At 36.7% G+C, this 13,576-nt stretch overlaps 1 protein-coding gene across 5 annotated transcripts in view; it reads left to right on the top strand.

Annotated features, from left to right (window-relative positions):
• Window positions 1-1,138: 1,138 nt before the first annotated feature.
• DLG2 (discs large MAGUK scaffold protein 2) overlaps window positions 1,139-13,576 on the top strand; it is a 1,989,136-nt gene continuing 1,976,698 nt past the window's right edge. For 2 of the 5 annotated variants that reach the window (XM_070425737.1, XM_070425735.1), the window contains exon 1: window positions 1,144-1,314. In XM_070425737.1, the coding sequence (XP_070281838.1) occupies window positions 1,296-1,314 (19 nt within the window). In that variant the 5' untranslated portion in view covers window positions 1,144-1,295. Of the gene's footprint in view, window positions 1,315-13,576 lie in introns of all 5 variants that reach the window. The other 3 variants (XM_070425740.1, XM_070425736.1, XM_070425738.1) reach the window with 3 other exon arrangements.

The following is a 13,576-nucleotide window of genomic DNA, read 5'->3' as shown; positions in this document are numbered from 1 at the left end:
CTCCAGGCTCCATGTCTTAGAGGAGCCAAATTCGAGAGTTATATAATTTCTAGTGCTGCTGTTCCTCCTGCCTGAGGAAACCCTCCATCGCGTGGAGGGTGCAGGACATCTCTGAGCTCTTCTTCTCTATCAGGACGGGGTGTGGGCAGGGGTGGCCCGCGGTGGCAGAGATTGCCTGTCTTTTCTGCAAAAGGAAGGTGGGTCGTTTGGAGAGAGAGATTGAGAGGAAGGGTGGAGGTGGAAGCCAAGCGGCCGAACTCTCTCTCCGGTAGGAAATCGCCAGCCCTGTGCACAGCTGGTGCTCACATGCCTAATACTACAGCGTCTCCGAAAACACCTTCGCGGGAAGGGTTGGCGGCTCTGGACCGGTCCCGGCGCTTTTCCTCGCTGGGCAGGCAGCTGCCTGGACGCGAAGAGATGGCACGATGTGAATGAATGACTCCAGGGTGAAGAGACCTGCTTCGCCAACTCATCCTGCATCAAGTGCCCCCCGAGTAGCACTGTCACTGTAACGCCTCCGTGCCAGGGGATTGCTTTCCTGCTTTTCAATCCTCTCGGTTAATACATGGGAGGATCAGAATCAGAGGGGGCATTAAGGATCAAGCCCGAGGGGCTCGGAGAGGACAGAAGGAAAAAGATGAAAGTGACAGCAAGCTGGATCCTGCCTTACTGAGGGGTGAGATCTGGAACTTGTGGTCCAGGGAACGGAAAGGGCCTTTCAGTCTATGTTCTGCTCCGGAAAACTGTTCAAACTCACCCACCTTTTTAGAGATCAGAGTCAAAGAGGTTTTCAAAAGTATTGGGGGGCGGGGGGGCGGCAGGGGGAGGGTGGAGGGTATTTTAATTTTTCTCTAAAGAACGGAGGATCTTTACCATCAACCAGATCATCTTTGAATCCGATCATGTATTGAGCAGTGAAACTGCTTTGTGAATTTGGTTTGTGCCTTAATTGAGTTAGTCATTGAACTCCAAAAATGTTGCTGCCTGAAGAGGAGTTTTAATAACGTTTTTTATGCTTACAATAATTTTCTCAGCTTTTTTTTTTTAAAAAAACAAATACTATTTTATAAAAACTGAAGTTATATTTCTCTAAACTCTGTGGGCAGTTTCAAAAGTTTAATTGTGGGAAAAAATACATTATTTTTTCTTTATCCGAAAGAGAAGACAGCCTGGACTTCAAAACCAAATAGGTGAAGTGGTTTGCAACAGTTACCTGACTCTTGGCCTCAATCCAGTTGGATAAAGTTGAGACCTGAAAAGAGAACTTGAATCCTGTGGCAGTGGAAAGACCAAGAATGCCAGTCAAGAAGAAAGGTGGGCATTGAAGCTTCCTATGCAATATATATTTCTTGGTTCTGGTAGTTGTAATTTAAATTGTATTCCATTTGAAAGTGAGATTTGGCTTGGGCAAATATTGATTACAATAACATCTTCTCTGTGGCACATCATTCAGTAATCTTATTTTGCTAAAGTGAAATGAAGTAGGACTGTGGTATTTAATTGCAGACATAGAGGATTTCATAAATCAGGTGGTCTAAATCACCATAATCAGCGTAGATTTGGGATCTACTTTAGTATTTTAAAGGTTAGTTTTAAACAATCTTTAAAAAAGAAACGTGTACAGTCGAGTTCTTTCTCATAGATTTAATATTTATCAAGTGAATTACATAGTGTAAAAAATAGCAAAGTTGTTTGCACTGAACAAAATTATGGATTTATTATTCATCTTTGGTTTAAAAATATATTTCATATTTGGGTTTACTTTAGTGTGAATCTTCACTTTTGTGCTAAAGTCCAAGTTTGGTAACTTGTGCTTTTCGAGATGTCTGCCTTATCCAATAGCATGATTGGCAAGTTCCCCAAATGAAGCAAACACCTGAATCCCTACCTCTTATCCCTCCCTTAAATTGATCAAGATCAATGGGTCCCTAACGTCTAGTTTATTATAGCTCAGTCCTTGAGAGATTCATTTCACCATAGCTTTGCTGCACGTTATCTTTCTTGCTAAGGATTGTAGTGAAACCAGATATTTTTTTGACATGGTATGGAAGGTCAGATCAACTACAAAGTTTTCTCAAGGGTTTTGAACCAAAATTTATGTGAACACCCTTGAACTCTATTATACTGGGCTAGCATAGATCTAAGTGCTGACCAGTTGTGTGAGTTGCTACGATCGGAAACTAAAGTTTGGGGGTGAAGGTTAAAGTGAACCTGCCTGTGCACGGTGATTAATCCTCCTACCTGTCGAGTTGGAAGGTGCACTGAGGAAGCAGTGTGATGCTTTACCCAACCAGTATCTGTGGAGATGGACAATGATGTATAAAACCTTTGAAACACCTAGAAACATCCCTTTGTACGCTAGGGTTTAAGAGTGGCATTGTTTCCTTCTCCCTCTCTTCCCCATAATATCACTGAGAGAAGTAAACTGTCTCCGAGATTTTGGAGCCACACCTGTCCGTACCTGACACAGTTGGCTTATCTGGAACCAAAATGGTTTCAGTAATGTAGCCAATAAAGGATATAGGTGCTTGACTTATTTAACTTGTAGTGTGTTTTTATTCTTTCTACCACTTACTGTTCTCCAGAGAGAAAAGATAACTGGGAAGGAGGAGGAAAGGTAACTGATGTTCTAGCAGGGCGAATTTCAGGTTTCTAAACCCAGTGGGCTGAGCCTTTTAAGAGTTCTGAACTTTAAAGGAAGTTACAAGAATTGCTTGTACATGATTGAAAGTCATACTTAATGAGAAATAATTTAAATTTTATTTCCTTTTTTCCACCTTTCTTCCTTTTTCCCTCTTTCCTTCTTCTCTCCTTCCTTCACCGCCTCCCTTCCTTCATTAACAATGGATTGATTGTAATGGATCAGATTTTAAGGAATCAAGTTCTAGTTAGCAAAAACTGTATATATTTGGGTTATACTAAAGTATATGCATTATTTAATTTACTTTGTGAACTGATCTAGTTAGAAAAATTTATCTTATTTTTAATCTCTTAAAACTATTAGTATTAAGTTATATTTTTTAATCTTATAAACAACTAGCCAACAAATTATGACATGTGCATCATATTTTTTTAATTGGCCAACCTTACTTTTGTACAATTTCTAAAATATGAGTAAAACAAATATTTTTAAAGTATAACCTGAATTTTTATTCTGTGGGGAGTACTGTCCTCTGTCATCTTGAATCATTTCTTTTCATTGTTACATCTGATGGATATGACAGGGGAGCTAGATTAATGTAATTTTAGCAATAACTATCTTCATTGAGCCAAGTGTTTACTCATTATTTAATATATTCTTATTAAAATAAGAAACTCTCATTTGGTGTCTATTTTATGTTATTGTAAAAGTAGAGAGGAGATTCTATGATTGGGAAGTGGGAATGGGTGTGTGACATCTGAGTCCATTTTTAGGCACCATTCTGACTGTTCTTAGATAAGCTAAAATTGGTGTACCTCCAATCCCTGTATTCACTGCTTTTTTTTGCTTTATGACATTACTTCCTACCTCTACCACCCCACTCTCTTCATATTTTTATAGATCTAAGTTTTATCAACCTTTCATTTCTTTATTAAAGATTTTTTTCTCTGAGAGTTGCTTTCATTCAGGATTCTCTTTTCTACAGTAATAACTTGATTTGTTCCCAACTGAACCTGTAGCACACTTTGACCTATTTTAATTTGTGAAAATTCAGGGCTAATCCAAGATCAGTTATATTAGCATTATCTGATATGATCATGGTAAGGTGCTATTTCAATGAAACTTCAATCTATTTTCAGGATGGAGTAATATAAGAAATAAAAGTTAATGATAATTGTGTCCTTACCAGTGTTTTCCGTGGAAAGTTGCTATTTTAATGATAAAATATGCTTCACCAGAATTTTTTTAGTACATTGCAGTTTCTTTTTTGAGCAATTTTTAGTCTCTTTTTATTAACTATGTGAGAGAAAACTATGCTTTTAATATTTGGAGGTTGATGCTCATTTCCTTTCTGTGTTTTAAAAATACTGTCCTATTATCTTCTGAACTTCTTTTAAATTGGTAAAGAAGTTACCTAACATTTTTCATTTTTCTGACACTTTATTTCCTTTGAAGTATTTTTTTGCAACTGTTCTCGGTTATATAATGGAGTACGTATAAATTTATTTTCACCAAGTACTGAAAGTTAAATACTATAATTTTCACAATTCATTGACATTGTTCTTTTTAAAGAAAGCTGAAATGTGAGTAAAACAAATATTTAACAAATATGTGTAACTAGAATTCAAAGAGATAATGTCATATATCTCATGGGCGTCTTTGAAATTGAGATTGTTGTTTCTGGGTTCACAGTCTTCCATGCCACTTCTATTTTTCTTTTTTTTCTTCCTCTACCTGAGGAAAGGGGCCCCTTAGAACTCTTCTGTTTATTCCTTCCTCATTTAAAGTTTTCTTTATTCATGATCTGTTTCCTGCTCTTTGTGGCTTAATTTCTTTTGTGTAGAAAAATTACTAATTCATATTTGTCTTTCATTATCTGGGTATAGTCTCTTTCTATATCTAGTTTTTCTTAACTTCTTAAAATAACTTTTTTTTTCCAGATTCTTTAAAGGGGAAAATATGTACCTGAATTTATTGACTCCCCTTTTTGCAAACTTGTGTTTAAACTTTCATGTTTGTTATATCAGTTTTATATCCAGATGCTTTTTCCAATTCACAAAACTTCATAGTTTTTCCCTCCCAGCCAATAAAAAATAGTTACATACTAAGTCTTTCCAGAGAGGGATGAAAAAAAGATAGTTTTCAAACTTTTTGAATTTCTGTAAGTCACAGTAAAATAGATAATTAAAATACATATATCTATATATATCTATATATATCTTTATTGATTTCAGAGAGGAAGGGAGAGGGAAAGAGAGATAGAAACATCAATGATGAGAGAGAATCATTGATTGGCTGCCTCCTGCACGTGCCCCTGACTGGAATCAAACCTGGGACCCTTCAGTCTGCAGGCTGACGCTCTATCCACTGAGCCAAACCAGTTAGGGCTAGATAATTTTTATTAAAGAATTTTTAGATTTAAAAATCTCTCAAAAGGTCATCTTGACCTTGGTTGAAAAGGTTACTGCAAATCATAAAGCTGTAAGACCCTTGATGTTGGAAAATACTCATTAATTCAGAAGGCACACAGAGAGAGCATCTGGAGAGAGACACAGAAGAATATTTCTGTATTCACCTACTGATTACGAGTATGTTATGGAGCAAACAAAAGGCATGGCACTAAAATGATGTTAATTTGATTTATTTTATAGTTATTATGTTTTGGTGAAGTATGCAAATGATATTTTGATACCAAAAATGGTTTCTCCTTTGGATAGGAGAGTCTAGTCAGTGAGAAGATGTGCACAAAATATTGGATTTTTAAAACATTCACTTAAGACATTCTATGCCTTTGCCAATCATTCAATTAATCAATTCCTCCTATAACAATATATTTACTAAACTACAAGAATACTCGCTCTTCTTTCTTAATTATATACTCTCCTTATATACTCTTATCTCTTAACATTTACTATTTAACCTTGTTAGTGATTTTAAAATATTTTTAGTATAAGGCTGAGACGTATAAAATCTTCTTACTGGGGGAGGAGGACCTGTTCCCCAGCTATACTTCCTGCTCAGGAATTTGTAGCAGTCAAGCCATGAGGGCTTTGTATCCTTAATGTAGGTTGCTTTGTCAGCAAAGGGTCATGAGTTTTACCCAGTTTCTTCTGTCCAGTCAGTCATTCTGAATTCCAACTAGTAAGCTTTCTGCATAAGTTCATTTTTTAGTAAGTTTCTCAAAGCTATTTCAAGAATTATGGCCAAATCACCTCGATTATGAAACAATTCTCTTGACCCCATTTTTAAAAAATTTAAGACCAAAAGGAATGATATTATAAAGTAGAAAGCCCTGTAAAAATGAATTACTGTGCTAAAACTTTCAAAGATTACGGGTAAGATTATTTAGCCCATTTCTTCTGATGACACCATCTTGCTAGCCACTGAGGCCTTAACTCTATAGGCGGCCTATCATTTTGGAGAGCTGTGACATCTTTATTGTTGAAAGTGTGATAAGATGTGGAATAAACCTGTTAGGTTCTGTTTATTTAAAGTTCCTTAGAGGTAATAAAATATACATTTTTAAAAGGTAAAATTAGCCCTGGCCGGTTTGGCTCGGTGGATGGAGTGTCGGCCTGCGGACTCAAGGGTCCTAGGTTCGGTTCCGGTCAAGGGCATGTGCCTTGGCTGCGGGAACGTCCCCAGTAGGGGGCGTGCAGAGGGCAGCTGATCGATGTTTCTCGCTCATCGATGTTTCTGGCTCTCTATCCCTCTCCCTTCCTCTCTGTGAAGAGTCAATGAAATATATTTTTTTTAAAAAAGGTAAAATTATGTATATATTTATGGAATGGCTTTACTTTCATTTATTCAATAATTTATTCACTCAACAAATATTTATTTAGTGCCTACTATGTACCAAGCACTGTGAGAAATAAGATGGTCTCTGCCTTTATGATGCTTAAAATATATTAGGAAGGCAGATGTGGAAACAGACAGTTTCAATGTTGTGTGGTTGACATTAACACACTGTCATGGAAACAAAGGAGAAGCACCCAGCCACTTCTAGGGGAATCAGGGAGTTCTTTATGGGAGATATGACATTTAGGATAAGACATACAAGACAAGTAGAAGGTTACCAAACAACGTGAGGAATGGTAAAATACTCTTTCAGATCATTATTTGTTTTCTTTGCCTTGAACTGTATCACTATGACCTCTGTCGTCGTTGAAGTCATCATCATCATCATCATCAAAGATAATAAGGAAAAAACCCTAGACTAGTAGTCAGAAGACATGTCTTTTAGAAGAGACAAGATCATACAATCATTATAGATTCTCAGTCTGTAAATGTAGGAATGTAAGAAATATCCATTCATCTTCTGTAGTTCAACTTTATTTCTGATCCTTAGTCACTGAGTGGTGGAAAAATAACTCCATTCTGTGTAAGGTTTTCTCTACTTCCCTAGGTTATGGTAGAGTTCCTGGAATGGGAGTATACTCTGGTCACTGATAACCTATAATAATAAAAGGGTAATATGCTAATTAGACCGATGTCATTCTGGACGTCCTTTCTGATGAAGCCAGGGCCAGAGGAAAGCCAGCCCAGTCCCGGGTGCCTATGGGCAGCTGGAGGAGGGAAGCCGAAGCCACAGCCGGGGGAAGGAAGGGCTACTCTTGCACGAATTTTCGTGCATCGGGCCTCTAGTCTGTATATAATAGCTTACCTCTGAGACATGAGTTGTGTCTAGATAGTTCAGAGATTTGCTACTTCCAAGACGTGGATTTCCCCCTAGAATTCCTTTGTTTCTGTTTACTTAGATGCATCATGATGCCATTTCTCTCTAGGGTCTTCCTGCCTTCCAGACAGTGGTGCCAGGAAACAGACAGTGGTGCTCCCTTGGGATCCAAAGACTTCTCTCTTTTCTTCAGCTGCAAAAATCTTTTGGGGATATTGTCTCTCTCTCTCTCTCTGCATGTACCTGAGAATCTCTTTTATCTCTGTAATAAACTTTTTATTTTGAGGGCTTAGGTTTTAGGAAAGCAGAAGTAGAATAACTTAAAAATCCCTCTGTTTTCTGTCCTAGCACATACCTCCCTGAGGCACTAACGTCCAGTTACTAATTTGAATACGAAGAAAGAAAAGTGGGAAAATTTAGGGAGAGAAAAAAATGATTTTCTCTAAGTGCCAGTCTCCTACATGTGCAGTCAAGTTTATGTGCCTTCTTATGATGATGCCACCAGGTGACCTTGTGAAAATCATGTCTTTCTGAACTTCAGTTTCATTTTCTGAAAGGGTTAATACTATTCTCTCTCACTATATATTGTTTATTTTCAGTTCAAAGACGATAATATGTATGAGCTTCACTTTTGCAGTTAGTGATAGGACCAACACTTTACACTTGATGGGTATGGTGTTCTTTGAACAGGTGAATGGCATTATGGTGCAATGGAGAGCCCGGCGATGGAGTTCAGTCTACATCAGCTGGCTGTCTTATCTAAAAAAATCAACAGATTGAGCTTCAAATTCAGTGTTATTAGGATGGTCAGTATCTGACTACCCTCTTAATAGTCACCTCTGGAGATTATTGTGTCTATCAAATAAGAATACCATAGGAAAGCTCTACACAAATCCTTGTCATCAGAATACTTAAAAAACAAACAAAACTGGTTCAAGAAGGTTAGTTGTGTTCAGAGTCATAAAAGTCCATGCAGATATGACAAGGACAATTCTGCTTACATATCCTGTGCTTTTTTATAGATTATGATGACATTTCTTTTGAGCATTTTTTTCTTTTTTTTATATACTAAAGTAATTTGTAAGCCATCCAATATTTACAGAGTAAGTGCAATCTTTAGATCTGCTTTAAGCCTGGCCAGACATTTCCCCACAATTTAAATTATACCATTTAAAAAAAGATTTATCTGTATTTTTTTTCATTTTTCTAGTACGTACATTTCAATATTCAGTTAAAGACGTAATTTGCTCTCGCGTTCCTTTCTATTTATTGCTACTTAATTTTGAACTTTTCCCATTGTTCTCTCCAACATTTTTATAGAAAATCTGAAAACATGGTTTATCTGAAATGCAGTAATATAAATACATCATTTTATACTAATACTAGAGGCCCGGTGCACAGATTCGTGCACTAGTGGGGTCCCTCTGCCTGGCCTTCAGGGATTGGGCTGAAACTGGCTCCCCGACATCTCCTGAGGGGTCCCAGATTGCGAGAGGGCGGTTCTCGGGTGACACACCCTGGAATCGGGCTCCCTCCTCTCTGGTTCCAGGTGCGTCATCTGAGAACCGCAGCTGCCAAGTCACTGTAACCTGGCAGCTCCTGCATTGAGCGTCTGCCTCCTGGTGGTCAGTGCACATCATAGGTACCAGCCAGTCGAATGGTCAGACAGTTACTTAGGCTTTTATATAGATAGATATTTTTATTTCAAGAGGGGAAATATCCTGATCAACACGTGTTTATTGAAGTATATTGAAAATTCTTTTGGGGGGTCCGACGAGGCAGTAAAGTATAATTGCTAAGGACAATTACAGAAAAAAGAAAACTGTGGTCCTTTCCCTGTGTGGCATAATACTTACAAGAATAGGCTTTAGTGACAGCTAGACTTGGGTTTGAATCCTGGATCCAACACTTAATGATTGTGTAGTCTTGGGCAAGTTACTTCTCTCAGCTTGTTTTCTCATTTGCAAAATAGTATTTCTTAGGGTTCTTGTAAAAATTGAATCAGGTGATCTATGCAGAATGCTTAGAATTGCTCATCAGATGCTAGCTAAGCTTATTAGTAGTAAAATGATACCTTTGGTGTATCACCTTGAACTGTATCACCTTTTAACACCAAAAAGCTTCTTTTCTAAAGACCAGGTACAAGAGTAACTTTTCTATTGGTATTCATCATTTTATTATTTTCAAATATCCTCAATTTATAAAATAACAAAAATAACATCAATAATAAGAATTCAGCATATATAAGTACTTGCTATTAAAATATTTTTATTTGCTAGTTACAATGTCATATAAATATCAAAATTGTGTTCAGTTTTGCATATATTCACTTAAAATGGTAAGAAAGAAAAACTTAATTGTTCTTGTTTCTTTTTTTTTTTTTAAATATATTTTATTGAATTTTTTACGGAAAGGAAGGGAGAGGGATAGAGAGTTAGAAACATCGATCAGCTGCCTCCCTGCACACCTCCCACCACGGATGTGCCCGCAACCAAGGTACATGCCCTTGGCCGGAATCAAACCTGGGACCCTTGAGTCCGCAGGGCAATGCTCTATCCACTGAGCCAAACCAGTCAGGGCTCTTACTTGTTTCGATTGCTATATATCACACTGTAGCTAAAGTAATATTTCTAGCCCAGCCAGTGTGGCTCAATGGTTGAGCATCAACCTATGAACCAGGAGGTCATGGTTTGATTCCCAGTCAGCACACATGCCCAGGTTGTGGGTTTGATCCCCAGTAGCTGATCGATGATTCTCTCTCATCATGGATGTTCCTTTCTCTCTCTCTCTCTTTTTAAAAAATACTTTTCTATTCATTTCAGAGAGAAAGGGAGAGGGAGAGAGAGATGCCAGCTGGACATCATTGATGTTTCTATCTCTCTCTCCCTCACCCTTCCTCTCTGAAATCAATAAAAAAATATTTTTAAAAGTGATATTTCTAAAACTTAAAAAAAAATGGTCATGCTTCTCTTCATTTAAAAATCTTCCATGGTGCCCTAGCTGGTTTGACTCAGTGGATAGAGCGTCGGCCTGCGGATTGAAAGGTCCCAGGTTCGATTCCTGGCAAGGGCATGTACCTTGGTTGCGGGCACATCCCCAGTAGGGGGTGTGTAGGAGGCAGTGATCGATGTTTCTCTCTCATTGATGTTTCTAACTCTCTATCTCTCTCCCTTCCTCTCTGTAAAAAATCAATAAAATATATATTTTTTAAAAATCTTCCATGGCTTTTTACTCCTCCTTGGATATAAGGCCAAACTCAACATTGTTTATATGGCATCAACTTGCTTCCCTGCTCCCATGGCACCTGGTACCTCAACATAGCACTATTGCACTCTATTTTAATGTTTTACTTTGAGATTTTTTATTTAATTATCTTTACTCTCAGACCAAAATCTCTGAGAGGGTGAAATATTGCCTGCCTTGTTTGCTATCAAGTTTCAGATACCTGAAACATAGTAAGATAGTTAATAAATATTTAATGAATGAATGAAAGAAATTATTACTAGTATTTCTATCTACCAGACTTTTTAAGGTAGGACAATTTAATTTTTTGTTACAAATACCATTTTTATATCAAACACATAAGAAAATTAGTGATTTAACATTTAATCCTAGATTCTAAAATTCAGTGATATAATTTATGTCTTATTGATCAAGTTTTATTTTATTTTTTATAGAAATATGCTGAATTATTTCTAGGGGATTAAGGATGGTATTGTGGAGAGAACACTATACATGGAATCAAAAGCTTTAGGATTAAGCTCTGTTATTTAGTAGCTCTGTGATCTTGGACAAACCACTATGAATTTCAGTTTCATGTATAATAGGCATAATATGACTTCGCAGTGCTCAGAATCAGATCAGATAATGCATGTAAAAGTTCCTTCTAACCTTTAAAAAATGTTGCATAAATTTATGTAAATAATTTCATTATTCTAAATGCTTTGCTCTCCAAGACTTGTGTATTAAGTTCACCCCCTTCTGTACTATAAGTCAATCTTAGTTTTCCTAATATATGTTCTAGAATTCTTATTTTTCTTACGTTGTAGCAAATAATTTTGTGTCATTCTTTTCTTCTTTCTAAAAGTTAATTTGTTGGTAGTATTTCCATTAGCTGTTTCAAATTTAAATTACCTGTCCCAAGTTATTTATAACTTTGGGCAATTCTATTTTTAAACCAAAAAGAGTTGAACCATAATTAACAGACACATGATTACCTACAATTTCAATTATGTAATATTCATTATATCTTTTGGATTGCATATTTCATGCAAAAATTTTATTTAAAAAAATGATTCCCTCTCCCATTTCCTCCTGTAATCCAAATTTAGTTTCCTCTTTCAGTAGATTCAGGACTCATAAGAAGATAGATTTCCTTTAATAAAGAAAATAGGAGAATTGATGCCATTATATTGGCAATTCATGTGAAAAATTCTGCACTTAGAGTACCTGGTTATTTGAACATCAAATAAAATCTTAGTCTTGACTTACTTGGATAATTATTGAACTTTCCACTTTATTCGACTTGTCAGCTGTCAATATCTGGCTAGGGGTGTTTGACTTGTACAACAAGATCCTTGTCATTTTGTATATCTACAATTTTTTTTTTTGCTTAATTTATCAATTTTGCACAACTATCTAGTTTTAGATTACCTGGGAACTCAATCTTTCATTAATCAGAAACAAAAATTTAAGTGAAGATAGATAAAGGGCATAATGGAATTAACCTCAGGTGGTAACAAGGGCAGCCATAATTTCAGCACTGGATGCTGGCAGGCAAAAGCCTAAGTTGTCTAAGTTGACTGTATTTGACCATTTGTGTGTGTGTGTGTGTGTGTGTGTGTGTGTGTGTGTGTGTGTTTATATTCTAGCTATTTGTTTTAGTATCAGATTTTTCTCATACAGAGATGAGAGGCATAATAAGCTCTGTTGGTTTAAAGGCCATTGAACTGCTTAAATCAATACTGTGTCTCCCCTGAGTAGTTACTCAATATGTGCTGAATGGATTAGCGAATGTCCCCTTACCTAGCAAATTATATTTGCAGCCGTGATTATGGGAATGCTGTTGATACATTTTTGAGAATTGTTGCTCACAAGAATAAGAGATCAGAATAAGTGAATACCTACAAAAATGCCACAGAAGTAAACAAAAGAGCTTAAAAATTGTAATTGTAAGAAAAGAGAAAAAGTTTCCTTATACTTAGTAAAATTTCAGAAACTAACAAATTAAGAATAAAAAAATACCAAAGCTTGAGGCACTAGAGATAATCAGATAATTAGAGTCCAAAGACACATTTAAGTACTTGGGGGAGGCATAGCATAATTATTATACTGTTGATTACTAACATTAATGGTAAGGAATGGGTTAGAAAGTGAGTTCAGTAAGCCACTGTCATTTGGGGAAACTGCTGATTGTTAAATTATCGACAAAATTAGGATTCAAATATTTGTTTTTGATTCAAAGGCAACTTTGAATACCTCTTATTTTAAAATTGGAGAGGGCTTCCTGTGTATCCACAGTCATTTTTGTATTTCTAACCTTCTCAGGTAAAAAAGAATAATTACAAGATGTTTTCCATTTATTACTGCTTATTGAAATTCTCCCTTCTTTCAAGGGAGTAAGCTTGAGGTTTGCTATGTCATATAGGAGTAGTAAGGAAGGCCTCCTTGACAAGGTGACATATGAACAGAGATATGAAAGAAGTCAAGGAGTAAGTTTTATGGACATTTGAGGGAAGAATGTTTAGGTAGAAGAGCAAGAATATCTCTCAGGTAGGAGAGTTCTTGGTCAATTGAGAAAAAGCAGAGATCACTATGATTGGAGTAGACTGAGGAAGAGGAGAAATGTAAGAACTGAAATCAGAGAGGTGGGCTTTTGCTGAGTAAGATGGGGAGTCACTGGAGGGTTTAAGTTGAGGGGTGATGTTATCTGACTTATGATCTTTCTGGTTCCTGTGTTTAGAAATGGCTGTAGGGGGAAAAAAAGAAAGAGAAATGACTGTAGGAGGGCAAAGGTGACAGTATGTAGACTAGTAGGAGGTTATTGCAGTAATGCAGGGGATAGAAGATAGTGGCCTGGACCCAGCTGGTAGCACTGGAGGTGGTGAGAAGTGATAGGATTCTGCATATAATTTGATATTAGAGCCAACAAGATTTACTGATGGATTGGGTGTAGAGAATTAGAGAAGAAGAATGAATGATGACTCCAGTGATAATGGCTTGAACAATTGAAAGGCTCAGAAATGGAGAACATTGCCGGA

The sequence above is a fragment of the Myotis yumanensis genome, unplaced genomic scaffold (assembly GCF_028538775.1).
Source record: "Myotis yumanensis isolate MYYU_CA2020_CCGP unplaced genomic scaffold, mMyoYum1.0.hap1 SCAF_10, whole genome shotgun sequence".
Lineage (NCBI taxonomy): Eukaryota > Metazoa > Chordata > Mammalia > Chiroptera > Vespertilionidae > Myotis > Myotis yumanensis.
Note: the sequence above shows the minus strand (reverse complement) of the source record. Positions and strands in the feature narration are given on the sequence as shown.